The sequence below is a fragment of the Oryctolagus cuniculus genome, chromosome 2, assembly GCF_964237555.1.
Source record: "Oryctolagus cuniculus chromosome 2, mOryCun1.1, whole genome shotgun sequence".
NCBI lineage: Eukaryota > Metazoa > Chordata > Mammalia > Lagomorpha > Leporidae > Oryctolagus > Oryctolagus cuniculus.
The window spans coordinates 133321901-133339015 of record NC_091433.1 but is presented as its reverse complement, the minus strand read 5'-3'; the positions used below and the strand labels follow the sequence as shown (position 1 = coordinate 133339015).

General features: G+C 44.4%; 1 protein-coding gene across 2 annotated transcripts in view; it reads right to left on the bottom strand.

The window, feature by feature from the left end:
• The window catches only part of GFPT1 (glutamine--fructose-6-phosphate transaminase 1), a 75254-nt gene that overhangs the window by 12733 nt on the left and 45406 nt on the right, over positions 1-17115 (bottom strand). For both annotated transcript variants that reach the window (XM_070069025.1, XM_070069024.1), the window contains 3 exons: positions 12820-12917; positions 9701-9821; positions 7487-7644 (listed from right to left, as the gene is read on the bottom strand). In XM_070069025.1, coding sequence (XP_069925126.1) covers positions 7487-7644; positions 9701-9821; positions 12820-12917 — 377 coding nt within the window. The remainder of the gene's footprint in view (positions 1-7486; positions 7645-9700; positions 9822-12819; positions 12918-17115) is intronic.

The following is a 17115-nucleotide window of genomic DNA, read 5'->3' as shown; positions in this document are numbered from 1 at the left end:
ATCTTCCATCCTATGGTTTATTCCCCAAATGATTCCAATGGCTGGAGCTGAGCCAATGCAAAGCCAGGAGCTAGGAGTTTCTTCCAGGTCTCCCACGTGGATGCAGGGGCCCAAGCAATTGCTTTCACTGCTTTCCCAGGCCATAAGCAGAAAGCTGAATCTGAAGAGGAGCAGCCGGGTCACGAACCAGCACCTATATGAGGATTAGTACTATGGCACAGCACTGGCCCTGGTATACTTTTTTTTAAGACTTATTTATTTGTTTGAAAAGAGTTACAGAGGGAGATGGAGAGACAGAAAGAGAGATCTTCCATCCGCTGGTTCAGTCCTCAAAAAGCCAGAAACCAGGAGCTTCATCTGGGTCTCCCAGGTAGGTGGCAGGGGCCCAGACACTTGGGCCATTCTCCGCTGCTTTTCCAGGCAATTAGCAAGTAGTTGGATCAGAAGTGGACTAGCAGGGACTCAAATTGGTACCCATATGGGATCTACAAACTATACCACAACACCAGCCCCTTGGGTATACCTTTTAATACTGGTATTGATTGGAACAGAATTTTTACTTTTTAGTTTTTTTTTTTTTTTGACAGGCGGAGTGGACAGTGAGAGAGAGAGACAGAGAGAAAGGTCTTCCTTTTGCCGTTGGTTTACCTTCCAATGGCCGCCTTGGGCCCCTGCACCCACATGGGAGACCAGGAGGAAGCACCTGGCTCCTGGCTCCGGATTGGCACGGTACACCGGCCATGGCGGCCATTTGGGGAGTGAACCAACGGAAGGAAGACCTTTCTCTCTGTCTCTCTCTTACTGTCTAACTCTGCCTGTCAAAAAAAAAAAAAAAAAAAAAAAAAAAGGAATTTCTTTTCTAAAACACATCCCCCACATAGGTATTTTCCATTTAAAGAACTCTTATGTTTTATGTAAAGCATTTACTAAATTCCTATACCAACTAGGTCTTTTAGTTAATATTCTTAAGCTCTAATCAATTAAAAATAAGGAGAATTTTGTGTCATCTTTTCCCATTGTTTTACTCATTAAATTGGACAGAACTTCTAGAACAGGGATAGCCAAAACTTTTGGGGGCTTTTTGTAAATTTATTTGTTTACTTATATGAAAGGCACAATGAGAGTCAGAGTGAGTGGAAGTTGAGAGTGTGAGAGAGAGAGAGATGTACATCAATCTTCCATCTACTTGTTCACTGCCTAAATGCCCATAACAGTCAGGGCTGGGCCAGGTCAAAGACAGGAGCCAAGAACTCCATCAAAGTCCCCCACACGGGTGTCAGGAAGAGGCTGGGTCATCAGCCACTGCCTCCTGGCCACATCAGCAGGAAGCTGGACTGCAAGAGGAATAACTGGGATTCAAATTGGCACAATAATCAATGCCCACCCAACAAACAGGTTATGTAGAGCCAACACCAGCCGTCAGCAGTCACAGTAAAACACATCATGTTGAGAGAGTCTAAGTCCATCCTGTTTGCTTCTGTATCACAGATAAAAATTCTTGGAAGGTTCAGAAGAGTAGCTGAGGCCAACTGACATGAAGTTCTTAAAGTTTTCTGTTCTGCTTTTCTGTTTGTTTGTTTTTTCCCATTTTTCTCTATTTGTCACATTCTATTTCATTAGGTTTCTACAGGCTTGGCTCATTTTCTCTCTGAAAATAAAGGATTATAGAATTTACCTCTTGGAGTAGGTGTTGGGACACCTGCATCCCACACTGGAGCGCCTGGGCTGGAGTTATGCTCCAATCCCAATTCCAGCTTCCTGTTAACTATGCACCCTGGGACGCAGGAGGTGACGGCCCAGACTCCATGTGAGAGATCTGGATTGAGTTCCTGGCTCCTAGCTTCAACTCTGGCTCAGAATCAGACAGGTGTTGGGGAGCGAAGCAGCAGTTAGGAGACTGATAGCTCTTTCTCTGTCTCTGTCTCTCTCTGCCTTTCAAATTAAACATTAAAAACATTTTTAGGGGCCGGCGCTGTGGCACAGCGGGTTAACGCCCTCACCTGAAGCGCCCATATGGGCGCCCATTCTAGTCATTCTAGTCCCAGCTGCTCTTCTGACCCAGCTCTCTGCTATGGCCTGGGATAGCAGTGGAAGATGGCCCACATGCTTGGGACCCTCCACCAGCATGGGAGACCCGGAAGAAGCTCCTAGCTCCTGGCTCCTGGCTTCAGATTGGCGAGGCTCCGGCTGTTGCAGCCATCTGGGGAATGAACCACTTTCTCTGTCTCTACCTCTCTGTGTAACTCTGTCTTTCAAACAACTAAAATAAATCTTTAAAAGAAAAAAAAAAAAACATTTTAAAAAGAAGTTAACTGTATCCTACAGCCACACTGTCTAAATTTTTATAATATTGTTCATAATCTTTTGTAACACAAACACATCTCATTCTTAATGGTACTTCTAACTTTCTAACCCAATAATATATTTATGTTTCAAGCATGAGGCTTTACTTCCATGTTTATTATTAAATCACAAGAATTACTCTGCTGTGATCAGCTGCATTGTTACATACAATTCTAACTTTAGGAATGTTACTGTTGCTGGCGCCGCGGCTCACTAGGCTAATCCTCCGCCTTGCAGCGCCGGCACACCGGATTCTGTCCCGGTTGCCCCTCTTCCAGGCCAGCTCTCTGCTGTGGCCCGGGAAGGCAGTGGAGGATGGCCCAAGTCCTTGGGTCCTGCACCCCATGGGAGACCAGGAGAAGTACCTGGCTCCTGCCTTCGGATCAGCACAGTACACCGGCAGCAGCTCAACGGCCGCGGCGGCAATTGGAGGGTGAACCAACGGCAAAGGAAGACCTTTCTCTCTGTCTCTCTCTCTCACTGTCCACTCTGCCTGTCAAAAAAATAAATAAATAAAAAATTTTTTAAAAAAGCAATGCAGGCGTTTTTTTCCACTGCATTGCTATTACAGCTTAATTTCCAACTTCAATTTGATATTTTTAATTTCAATATCAATAGAAACCAGGAAACCAATTATAAGAAAAATAAGTTATATCCCATATTTAGAATGTACTGAGGTTTGAAAGAATTTAGCAGGAAAATGTTGACTTTGAACTTTTAAACTTGGTTCTTCTTTTTATTCAGCGAAAAACAAAGTTATATTGGTTTATTTTAAAAAATCAACAATAGTCAGCACTGTGGTTAAATTCTAAACACCTGCAATAACATACAAAAATTGCTGAACCTGCACACTTATGCCCATCCACCCCTGCAGAAATATCAAATTGTCCACGGTCTGGTATTAGGAGCAAGTCCACAACATCCCTCTAATCATGACAGTTTTCCAGGCAAGGTTGGAATTCATAAACAAGATCATCACTAGGCAATGGGACCAGGATCAAAGATCTTTAAAGTAAGTAGCATAGGGGCCAGTGCTGTGGCGCAGCTGCTCCACTTCTAATACAGCTCTCTGCTGTGGCCTGGGAAAGCAGCAGAAGATGGCCCAAGTCCTTGGGACCCTGCAGCCATGTGGGAGACCCAGAAGAAGCTCCTGGCTCCTGGCTTCGGACAGGCCCAGCTCCAGCCGTTGCGGCTAATGGGGAAGTGAACCAGTGGATGGAAGACCTCTCTCTCTCTCTGTTTCTCTTTCTGTGTAACTCTTTCAAATAAATAAACAAATCTTTATTGGCCGGCGCCACGGCTCACTAGGCTAATCCTCCGCCTTGCGGCGCCGGCACACCGGGTTCTCCTCCTGGTCGGGGCGCCGGATTCTGTCCCGGTTGCCCCTCTTCCAGGCCCGCTCTCTTCTGTGGCCAGGGAGTGCAGTGGAGGATGGCCCAAGTGCTTGGGCCCTGCACCCCATGGGAGACCAGGATAAGTACCTGGCTCCTGCCATCGGATCAGTGCGGTGCGCCGGCCGCAGCGCACTGGCCGCGGCGGCCATTGGAGGGTGAACCAACGGCAAAAGGAAGACCTTTCTCTCTGTCTCTCTCTCACTGTCCACTCTGCCTGTCCAAAAATAAGAAATAAAATAAAATAAAATCTTTATTTAAAAAAATTAAAAAAGAAAATAAGTAGCATAAAATAATGCCTGCTTTCTCATAGAAGATTTAACCACTGGGGGAAACTGAGCGAAGAGTACATGGGGCATCTCTGTATCATCTTTGTAATTTCTATAAATCTATATTTCAAAATAAAGATTTTTTAAGGAATACAAATAAAGAACTACTGATACAAATAAAAATATGAATGAATCTCAAAAACTTTATCCTCTGAAGTGAAAAAAGCCAGACAGAAAAGCCATATATTATATAATTCCATTTGTAAGAAATTTCTGGAAAAACATAATCAAATACAAGAATGCAATAGTCACTAGGTGTAAGAGTAAAAGGCAGGATTAGAGATTCACCATAAAGAAGCACAAAGAAATGTTCAGGTGACTGAAATGTCCTAAAATTGAATTGTGGTCATAGATGCACAAAAAAAAAAATTTAGCAAAGCTCTATACTTGGGGCCGGCACTGTGGCGTAGCGGTAAAGCTGCTGCCTGCAGTGTCAGCATCCCAAATGGGTGCCAGTTTGAGTCCTGAGTGTTCCATTTCTGATCCAGCTCTCTGCTATGGCCTGGGAAAGCAGTAGAAGATGGCCCAAGTCCTTGGACCCCTGCACCTGTGTGGGAGACCCGGAAGAAACTCCCAGCTCCTGGCTTCAGATCAGCCCAGCTCCAGCCAATGTGGCCATCTGGGGAGTGAACCAGCAGATAGAAGACCTCTCTTTCTCTCTGCCTCTGCCTTTCTGTAACTCTCTGCCTTTCAAATACAAATAAATCTTTTAAAAATATATATATATATTTAATATTGGTGAATTCTATGGTTTAGAAATTGAACAATTGAAAAAGAGGTTAATGGTAGAATCCAGGTGGTGGCTATATATTTTAATGTAAAATTTTAAACACTGTTGTATGTTTGAAAATTATAATAAAACATTGAAGAAATTTTAAGTTCTCACAAACAAAAGAATTAGAAATCAAAAGAAGGGGCTGGTACCTAGGCACAACGGGTTAAAGCCCCAGCCTGCAGCAATGGCATCCCATATGGGCACTGGTTCAAGTCCTGGCTGCTCCACCTCCAATCCAGCTCCCTGCTAAGGTGCCTGGGAAAGGATGGAGGATGGCCCAAGAGCCTGGGCCCCTGCAACCATGTAGGAGACCCGAAGAAGCTCCTGGTTCCTGGCTTTGGATCAGCTCAGCTCTGGCCATTTGCGGAGTGAACAAGTGGATGGAAGACCTCTCTCTTTCTCTGTCTCTACCTCTCTCTTTGTAACTCTTTCAAATAAAAAAAATACATCTTTAAAAAAAAAGTCAAATGGGCACTGGGTTCTGTCCCGGTTCCTCCTCTTCCAGTCCAGCTCTCTGCTGTGGCCCGGGAAGGCAGTGGAAGATGGCCCAAGTGCTTGGGCCCTGCACCCGCATGGGAGACCAGGAGGAAGCACCTGGCTCCTGGCTTCGGATCGGCGTAGTTCTGGCCGTGGCAGCCATTTGGGGGGTGAATCAACGGAAGGAAGACCTTTCTCTCCATCTCTCTCTCACTGTCTAACTCTGTCAAATAAATAAATAAATAAATAATCAAAAGACTATCTCCCATGACAGTTCACAGTTCAAGATTTTATAAAAAGGTAAGTCAACAGCATGCATTCAGTTGAGTGATCCCGTAGCCCACATACACCACACTGAAGCCCTTGTTGCCAGACCCCCATCAAAGCTGTCTCTTTCCACAATGATACAGACACCCACGAGCTGCCACCAGGGAGGGTGGCTGGTTATTTTAACCACAGGAATGGAAACCCTCATACTAACATCTATTACTATATAAGTAAGATTACTATATAAGAAAACTCAAGTTTCAGCTATCTGTAAATTATGATGCTAGCAATATCAAAATACCCACATGGGTGAACATCTTTTGCATTTATACAACTTTCTAAGATCCTAATTGTCTTACTATAATAAATTCAGGCATATCCTCATTTAAGAATAATAGTCTCACTAAGCCTTTTTTAAAAACGGAAAACACTGTTTTCCCAAATATCTATTTATTTATTTGAAAGGCAGAGTGACAGAGAGGGAGAAACACAGAGAGAGATTTTCCATCCACCAGTTCCTTCCTCAAATGCCCCCATTAGCCAGGGTTGTGCCAAGCTCATCAGGAATCAAGAACATTAACCTGGTCTCCCACATGGGTGCAGGGACCCAAGTGCTGGGCCATCGTCCACTGCCTTCCCAGGTGCATTAGCAGGAAGCTGGATCAGAAGTGGAATAGCCAGGACTCAAATCAGTACTCCAATAGAGGATGCAGGTGTGCCAACTGATGCCACAATGCCTGCCCCATTTGAAAATACTATTAAGCCATTGCAGTATCCAAAGAGAAACACATATTGTCATACAATACTCACTAAAAAAAATTTTAATCCTTCTTTATAATGCCAAATTTTACACCAAAGTGTACTACTCTTCATCAACTTTTTTTTTTTTTTACAGGCAGAGTGGACAGTGAGAGAGACAAGAGAGAAAGGTCTTCCTTTGCCGTTGGTTTACCCTCCAATGGCCGCCGCGGCCGGCGCACCGCGCTGATCCGAAGGCAGGAGCCAGGTGCCTATCCTGGTATCCCATGGGGTGCAGGGCCCAAGGACTTGGGCCATCCTCCACTGTACTCCCGGGCCACAGCAGAGAGCTGGCAACCGGGACAGAATCCGGCGCCCCGACCGGGACTAGAACCTGATGTGCCGGTGCCGCAAGGCGGAGGATTAGCCTAGTGAGCCGCGGCACCAGCCCACCAACTTTCAAAGGTAGTATGTATATTCTGATATATTTATAAGAAGTCAGGAATGTGTAAGTAAAAATAAGTCCAAAATTATTACAATTTAATAATTTGTTACTTTTCTAATTGCTGACTTTACTTAATAAAAGGAGATATTATACGGTTACCATGAATCCCACTATACCTGGCAGGAGGATTTGAAGGTTAAGATGCCAGGAAAGACACTTGCAATCCCATAACAAAGTACCTGGGGTTAACATCCAGCTTCCTGCTAATGGACACCCTGGAAAGCATCAGTGATGACACAAGTGATTGGGTTCCTGTCACCCATGTGAAAGACCTGGACTGAGTTCCTGGCTCTTTGCTTTGCCCCAGTCAGGGGCAGTTGGGAGCATTTGGGAAGTAAATAAGTGGATGAGAACTCTTTCTCTCTGCCTCTCAAATAAATAAATAATGGATGAATGAGGGTAGCCAGCAGGGACTTTTCCAAAGTGAACTTACGTTATAGACATTTGTCCTTTTAAACTTAAATTCTATGAGTAGGGGGAAGAAAGGGAAAATAAGTCTTACTTATTACAGACTCTTAAGTCTTAAGAGTCTGTAATAAGTCTTACAATGATTATATTTGAGTAGGTGTTCTACAACTGCTAACACATGAAAAATAAGTTGCAAACTAGTCCACAGACACCACAATTAAATAATCACCAAAGAAATAAGCCAAGACATCACCTTTGTACTGGCCACGCCAATTTCAGGACCAGCATTGATGTGAACTCCACAGTCTGTCTCCCTTGAAATAGAACTGCCAACTGTATTTGTGATTCCCACGGTTAAAGCGCCTCTCTCCTTACAGTACCGAAGACCCATCAGGGTATCTGCCGTCTCACCTGTGCAAAAAAGGACCACAAATGTAATACACAGAGCACTTTCCATGTAAGCCATTTCTTAAATGCAAAAACAAACTGACCGCACTGTATTTTTTATTTAATTAATTAATTACTTTTCATTTTATATGAAAGACAGAGATCTACCATCTACTGGCTCACATGTTAAATGCCCTCAATAGTCAGGCCCAGGGCCAGATGAAGCCAGAAGCCTGGAACTCAACCTGGATCTCCCATGCAGATAGCAAGGACACAGCTACTTGGGCCATTTCCTCCTGCCTACCAGGGTAAGCATTAGTAGGAAGCTGAATGGGAGTGGAGAAGCCATGACACAAACCAGACACTCCAATATGGGATGTGTGTCCCAAGGGACATCTTAACTGCTGCACCAAATGCCTGCCCCAAATTGCCACACTTTCAACAGTATCACTTTTTATATATAAAGCATAAAACATGCATTTAAAATTGGCTTTTTAGGATCTCTTCTCATACTCTGCCTTTGAAAATTCAGCTCTTTTCTACTAATTCATAAAGAACTAAGTAATATTAAAATAGATGTCATATCATTTGCAATACCAGTTTATCTTTTTTTTTTTTTCTTTTGACAGGCAGAGTGGACAGTAAGAGAGGGAGACAGAGAGAAAGGTCTTCCTTTGCCGTTGGTTCACCCTCCAATGGCCGCCGCGGCCAGCGCGCTGCAGCCGGTGCACCGCGCTGATCCGATGGCAGGAGCCAGGAGCCAGGTGCTTTTCCTGGTCTCCCATGGGGTGCAGGGCCCAAGCACCTGGGCCATCCTCCACTGCACTCCCTGGCCACAGCAGAGAGCTGGCCTGGAAGAGGGGCAACCAGGACAGAATCCGGCGCCCCGACTGGGACTAGAACCCGGTGTGCCGGCGCCGCAAGGCGGAGGATTAGCCTAGTGAGCCACGGCGCCGGCCAATACCAGTTTATCTTTAAACATCAGTTTTTGCCATGATACTCTAGAATAACTACAAATAATGACTTTCCTTCCCTTCCAGTCTTTATAATTAATATGCCTCTGGGCAGATGCTTGGGCTAGCAGTTAAGACACTACTTGGGGGGCCGGTGCTGTGGTGGAACAGGTTAATGCCCTGGCCTGAAGAGCCAGCATCCCATATGGGCGCTGGTTCTAGTCCCAGCTGCTCCTCTTCCAGTCCAGTTCTCTGCTATGGCCTGGGAAAGCAGTAGAAGATGGCCCAAGTCCTTGGGCCCCTGCACCCACGTGGGAGACCTGGAAGAAGCTCCTGGCTTCAGATCAGCGCAGCTCCGGCCACTGTGGCCATCTGGGGAGTGAGCCAGAAGATGGAGGACCTCTCTTTCTATCTCTACTACCTCTCTTCTGTAACTCTGTCTTTCAAATAAATAAAATAAATCTAAAAAAAAAATAAAGAAAAAAAAGACACTACTTGGGATACCCATGTCCCATACTGAAGTGCCTAGATTCAAGTCCCAGCTCCACTTCCGATCCAGTGCCCTGCTAATGTGCACCCTAGGAGGCAGTGGTGAAGGCTCAAGTAGTTGGGTCTCTTTCACCCACGTGGGAGAGCTGGATAAGGTTACCAATTCTCAGCTGTTGTGGGCATCTGGAAAGTGAATCAGGAGACAGCAACTCCATATCTCTATTTCAATCCCGGCCTCTCTCTCTGTATCTCTGCCTTTCAATCAAATACGTTTTCAGAAATAAATTTAGAGGCCAGCACTGTGGCATAGCGGATAAAGCTGCTGCCTGCAGTGCCGGCATTCCATATGGGTGCTGGTTCGAGTCCCAGCTGTTCCACTTCTGATCCAGCTCTCTGCTATGGCCTGGAAAAGCAGCAGCAAATGGCCCAAGTCCTTGGGTCTCTCACCCGCGTGGGAGACCCAGAAGAAGCTCCTGGCTCCTGGCTTAAGATCAGCCCAGCTCTGGCCATTGTGGCCATTTGGGGGAGTGAACCAGCAGATGGAAGACCGCTCTTTCTTTCTCACTGCCTCTGCCTCTCTGCAACTCTGCCTTTCAAATAACTAAATATTCAAAAATTTTTAAAAAAAATTAACACACCTGACTGACTAATGAAAAAGCAAACATCATCTCGAAAGACTGGCGTGTTTCTATCCAAGAAGTCACTGGCCAGTTCCACCATCACAGGCAACTCTGTCAGCTCCTCCAGAACTTGACGTGTCTGCAGAGAAAAGATGACTTGGTCACACAAGTTTTCTTTAAATGCCCTTCTTCACCAGCCCTCTTTAGACTTAACATATAGTTTTCACTGTCTCTGATCATAAAAATGATACATGAGTAATGTCAGAAAATACAATGTAGATTTGAGCACAAAAAATAATCAAAATCTCCATACTCAAGACAGAAGCAGTTAACACTTTAATGCTGTTTAGACAACAATCAATGCATACATTCTTACATGCAAACACATCCACACACGTAAAACAAGTTGAAAAAGACACTGTGTCAGCTTGTATGTTATCTCTGACATCTCAATTCCAAACTTTACAATGAAAATTCATCTGATACCAGAGTCACTGAGGGATTTAATTGAGATGATAGGTGAAGAAATATTCAGTGAAAATTTAAATACTTTAAAAATGTACCATATTCATAAAAAGTACCATTTTCTAAAACAAGTCAATGCATTTCAGAAACTCTGTTTAAGAGGGCATACAGGGGCTGGCACTGTGGTGTAAGCGGATAAAGCCGTCGTCTGCAGTGCCAGCATCTCCTATGGGTGCCGGTTCAAGTCCTGGCTGCTCCACTTCCAGTCCAGCTCTCTGCTATGGCCTGGGAAGATGGCCCAAGTCCTTGGGCCCCTGCACCCATGTGGGAGACCTGGAGGAAGCTCCTGGCTCCTGGCTTCAGATCAGCACAGCTCCAGCCATTGGGGCCAATTGGGGAGTGAACCAACGAACGGAAGACCTCTCTCTCTCTCTCTCTCTCACTGCCTTTCCTCCTCTCTCTTTGTAACTCTTTCAAATAAATAAATAAATCTTAAAAAAAAAAAAATAAAGAGGGCATACAGTTTTCAAATTCTGTAGCGTAGGGAGGAGGGACTGAGGTAAAGGGGAGTGTGCTTCTCTTCAGAGGGCTCTTAATATTCACTTCTCTAAGTTTCCACCTAACTAAATTTTTTCTTTTAATTCTAAACATCAGAAATTTTAAAACAGCACAAAAATACATTGAGGGAGCAAAACCTTCAGGCCCAATAGACGTATACAGCTGGTGCTGCTCCCAGCGCTGGAGATGGCCTCTCCTGATGGCCTTCTGCCAGCCTCTCCAGCCAGACGGCCCCACCCATCTCCGCCCACTCTGCTCTCCTCCTCCACAGCCCTTTAACTGCTGCCTGCACACAAACATAAACAGAGCTGTTTTATTCTAGATATTAGGTAACTGGTTTGGCACTTTTTAAACAACTATATATACCTTCATGTACAGAAAGTCTTTTTTAATAGAATCCTATTTTTTAATTATCCTTTTCCATTGATGCATTTTATCTACTAATCATACATAAGTTATTGACATTAAAATATTAAATGCTCTCCCGTAAACAAATGTAAATAGCCCCCCCCACACACACACAGTTTATAATATAACTTTTACACTGGAATACACTCTCTAAAATAAAAAAAGAAAGATACAAATCTGGCAACTTACCAGACATCTTAAAATAATACACTCTGAAAGAGTAATCTCAAGATATAACCTATGCTATTGAAGAGTTTGTTCTTTCAGAGGAAACTACTTCTTATAAACACACAAAATGGCATATTTTCATTGTAACAGAAAGCAATACTATAAATTCTATTGCAGGCTACTGTAAAACTCAGAAACAAACTTTGAGAAGCATGCTAGACTTGGAATGACTTTAGTGCAGTCAGTTATTACTCAGGATATACTAGAAAGTGTCATGCAAGTCTGTCATTCACACTTGACTCCATCAAAAAACAAACATGTAAGACAGAATTATTGAATTAAATGGCACCATTTTGTATGACAAATAGCAGAGGGGATTTCTGATCTTTTTTAACTACAGTAGTCTTCTCATCCACAAAATACAAAACAAACTTTTATTACCTCATATTCAGGCATGATATAAGAATTAGAGAATTCTAACATATCATATAATTCCTGCCCCAAAATTCAGGCCTAGCATTAGATGAAGCAAATAGTGAATTTTTAAATTTCTGAATAGAGGGCGCATTCAGCAACAGACATATGCCACCACTGAAGGAGCGCATCCTTTCCTTAATTTGCACTGAAGTCTCCAACTCATTCTGCTTCCCACGCTCTCAACAATAACCTCCTTAGATCTCTCCCTTCAATATTGCACAGACTTTCCTTTTAGGACCATGTAATTTGGGGGCAGGGGTGGCCTCCGAGAAGAGCAAAGCTTGTTGGGATGCAAGGGTGGATATCTACACAGTTCCACAACTCACTAGTTCAACGACTGGCTCCTACAAGGGTATGATAATAAATATTTATGCCCCAGCAAATAAAAAATTACTATGTCTGAACTTTGGGAATCAATCCTAGAAGCAGAAACTGAATGAAAAGGTCTTCTATCAACAGCACAGAAACTGGCTCTTCCTAAGGAGACTACATGTGGCTGATTCATTGGACTACAGATGATCATATTCCAATGCTTCTGCACTGACAATCAATACACATCTTTGATACAGAATTTCAGCTCCTAAAACAACAATTTAAGAACAAAGCCTGACAAAAAGCAGGCTTCTTTGCTTTGCCGAAATGCACCCATGACTAAGATCCTGTTGAGGATCGCACGTTAGTGACCATCAGTCTGGGGCAAGTGAACAACGCCCAGCAAAACGCGACGACTGCTCTTACACAGCAGGCATGCTCTGCAGGCCGTGAGTCTGGGATGGAAGATGCCAGGCTCTCCCTCCTAGAGCTCCCGTGAAGTCAGCTGCACCGGTCCGTCTGCATGTCTAAGGACCTCTCCACAGCAGATCTTCCACTGTTGATCACTCTGAGCCGCTCTTTGCATTTCTCCCCCTCCCTTCCTGATTTCTGTCTTTGCAAACATGAAAAGATAACTTTCAACAAAAACACTATTACCCGGCATGTTTCTAGAGGTACTATCAGTATCAGTCTGCAGACATCTCCTAAGCCCCAACACAACATAATTAAACTTCCAGGAAGCCACTTACCGCTACTCCTGCATGGTAACTCGTTCCACAGGCAATAAGGATCAGACGCCGACACCTCTGGATCTCCTTAATGTGATCCTTCAAACCACCCAGATTCACTAAAATAGAAGTTTGTGTATATACATAGTTAGGAAAGAACCATATGAAATAGGCAATCGCTTTTCATGAGTTCCACTGTCAATACGAGAAATTACACTGCCATTTTAGAGACTTCAGATTCCTTTTAGAAAACAGTTCCCCACAGTTCTGAACAGGTCACAACTTAACAGCCTCCCCCACCAAAACATGTAATTAAGCTTCCTCGCCACCACACAATCACCCACAGTTACTATATTTTTGACATTCAGTGATTTTTCCATCCTTCTCTTTGGATTAAAGGTTATCTTAAAGGCAAACAGACAAAAGATAAACAGATGTGGAAGGCTGGAGTGGGGAGCAGTGGACAACAAAGGAGCAGGAAAGGGCTGGCAAGACGCAGGTGTTCCACAGCTCGCCAGGGAGAGGGCACCACCTCGTGAACACCCACCTTGTGGTTATCCGGGTCAAGCACTGAGTGACGTTTAACAGGGTTCCAGACTCACTCAGTTCAGGGCCTGGCTGAGCAGAAGGTCAAGTCTAGCTTCAGGGATGTCCTCCTCCACCTCTCTCACCTCACCCTATCTACTCTGCCCCCGCTCCCTTGATCTCCCTACCCCTTTTTCTACCCTAATTAATTAAACTATTAAGCCATGGTAGATGTTCTATTTTTTATCTTCTCAATAATTTTATATTCTCCATTTTAAATTTAAATAGTAAGAAAGGTCATATTTCTTTATTTTAAAAACAATAGCAAAGTGGAAAACAAAATAAAAACAATAACAAGAAGAGTACTGCCTTCCCAAATTACTTCAAATCCAACCCAAAATCTTTATTATGACCTTCAAGTGCCTCATGACCTGTCTCTTGCTTAATTCTGACCTAATCTCCTATATAGCCCCTCTAGCAGGCCATGCCAGCCAGACTGGCCTTCTGCTGTTCCTACACTAGACAGACCAAGCCTGATACGCATCTCTGCCAACTTTCCACAGAGCTCAGCCCACACTGCAGAGGTTTAGGGACAAAGGAAATAACAGTAAGAGGTTGGGTCAGGGTCATGCAAAGGGAAACCATTCTGAAAATGACTCAGGATAAAAGCAGACTTAGAGGGGTTGGAGCTGTAGCACAGCGGGTTAAGCCACTGTCTGCAGCATCAGTGTCTCAAATGGTTCAAGTCCCAGCTGCCCCACTTCTAATGTGCCTGGGAAAGCAACAAAGGATGGCTTAAGTATTTGGGCCCCTGCAACCACATGGGAGACCTGGATGAAGACCCTGGGTCCCAGCTTCTGCCTGGCCTCATCTAGGCTGTTGCAGCCATTTGGGGAATGAACAAGGCATGGAAGAATGATCTCTCTTTATATCTCTTCTCTCTCTATCTCTGCAACTCTTTCAAATAAATACATCTTTAAGTAAAAAAAAAAAAAAAAAAAAAAAAAAAAAACAGGCTTAGAAGAAGAGAACCCTGTATTGCAGATGATGATGATGGAATGAAAGGGAAGCAAAATGGTGAGATTAACTAGCCACAGGTTCCCCTAAAATCAGTCCTAACAAATTCCTTGGTGGGCAAGGGGGTTTGGGACAGTTTTGGAAGGAGAGGCCCAAGGTTTGAATTGATGAGCCTTGGAGAGAAGTCTCATTTTGATAAGTTCGGTTCCAACCACTAGAGAAGGCAAGAATGCCTAATATGATGGGGGAAGGGATGGAGAGAACTCAGGAAAAGCACTGAACACATGGAGGTTAGTCTAGCTCCACAAACGACTACCAGTGTGACCTCAACTTACTCAAATCAACAAGAGCTTTGATTGCCTCACCTTAACAACAAAGACGACAATGTTTATCCTGTTTGTATATACAACTTTTACACACATAATATAGATAAAAGTGTTTTTTAAAACCATGACCTTTCTCTCTGTCTCTCTCTCTCACTGTCCAATCTGTCAAAAAATAAAAATTAAAATTAAAAATTAAAAAAAAAAAAAAAAAAAAAAGGCCGGCGCTGCGGCTCACTAGGCTAATCTTCCGCCTTGCGGCACCGGCACACCGGGTTCTAGTCCCGATCAGGGCACCGGATTCTGTCCCGGTTGCCCCTCTTCCAGGCCAGTTCTCTGCTGTGGCCAGGGAGTGCAGTAGAGGATGGCCCAAGTGCTTGGGCCCTGCACCCCATGGGAGACCAGGAGAGGCACCTGGCTCCTGCCATCGGATCAGCGCGGTGCGCCGGCCGCAGCACGCTGGCCACAGCGGCCATTGGAGGGTGAACCAATGGCAAAGGAAGACCTTTCTCTCTCACTGTCCACTCTGCCTGTCAAAAAATAAAAATTAAAAAAAAAAAATTTTAAACCATGAGTTTTTTAAGGTTTATCTCATCTTCTCCCCCATCTTACAAAACCTGACCTCAGGGCTGGCGCTGTGGCATAGTAAGTTGAGCCTCTACCTGGGGCACCAGCATCCCATTTGAGTACCAGTTCATGTCCCCACTGCTCCTCTTCCAATCCAGCTCCCTGCTAGTGGTCCTGGAAAGCAGTGGAGAATGGCCCAAGTCTTTGAGCCCCTGCACTCATGTGGGAGACCTGGAAGAAACTCCTGGCTCCTGATTTCAGATCGGTGTAGTTGTGGCCTTTGCAGCCACTGTGACCATTTGGTGAGTGAATCACCGGATGCAAGATCTCTCTCGGTAACTCTGGCTCTCAAATAAAAAAATAAATAAATCTTAAAAAAAAAAAAACTCGACCTTATTTTCATAAGTAACATAAATGACCTTTACACTGTTCCTGTTGCCCTCCTGGTCCTCACCTCTCTCCTCTACCCCCACTGCTGAACCCCAAGCAAGACAACATCTGGACAACTGCATCTCAGTCTCTAACTCCTCCTGGCACGCTGGAGACTGGGGCCCACTTCACCACCATAAAGCACAGCTACAGTCATCCCTGGCTCCTAGGGCTTCCATAATCTCACAGTTTCTACAAGAGGAGGCACCCCAACCCCAGGTCAGAATGCAGTCAAGGCCACCCGCAGCAGTTTCTCTCACCTTCTTTCCCAACATATCCCTTTTATTTCTCTTTAAGTACTAGACAGACAGAGCAGACAGATTAGACAACATAATATTCCATATAGAGCTTTCTAATGGTTTTTCTACCACCTCCCCTTATTTAATGCTCCTCTACGCAAATAAGATGCTCCCATCTGTTCTTCGCCAACTGAAATCTTCCAGACCTTTCCACACCCTTACCTACCTGCTTCACCCTAAACCCAAAACCCTTCCCTACAGATTCATTCTCTAAAGCTGACAGGAAACTTTAAGCACTTTTTTTTCCTTTTTTTTAAATAAATAATTTTTTTAAAGATTTTATTTATTTGACAGCTAGAGTTACATATAGTGAGAGAGAAAGGTCTTCCTTACGTTGGTTCACTCCCCAAATGGCCACAACGGCTGGAGCTGTGCCAATCCGAAGCCAGGAGTTTCCTCCTGGTCTCCCATGTGGGTGCAGGGGCCCAAGCACTTGGGCTATCTTCTACTGCTATCTTAGGCCACAGCAGAGAGCTAGACTGGAAGAGGAGCAACCGGGACTAGAACCGGCACCCATATTGGGTGCCAGCCCCGCAGGCGGAAGATTAACCTAGTGCGCCATGGCGCCGGCCCCAACTTTAAGCACTTTAACACTGAAATGTGTTCTAGTGCCATTTATCACATTTTACCTTTCTTTGAACAGTCACTGATCTATTTACCCCCCTTCTTCTAGATCATTAGAATCCCCACAGCAAGACTGTATCAGAGATGACTTTCCTACAGCCCACTCTTGGTTGAGATGGGACTGAGACTGACAGTGTGTGGTCACAAGATGTCCACAAACTCCTGTGACACAAGGTCTAAACAGAATGTCCACAAATACAATTAGTGTCGCACTCTCACCTCCACCTTAAAAATGCAGAAAGATACAGGTTACCCCACATGGTATCAGCATCCCCTGAAAGACCTCTGGGGAAGTTCACGTCTTTACTTAGCCTATAAACCGAGAGAGAAAACCTAGCCTGGGCAGATGTACACAAGATTCCCAGCAAGCACACAGGTCTCATTCTTAGAACCCAGTGCCCAAGACAGTCCCTGCCTGGTATACAGCAGGGGACCAATACAGGAAACTTACCATGTTAACTATTTGAAAGCATACAACACAGTGACACTAAGCACACTTGCAATGCTGTATTACTATCCATCTTCAGGATTTT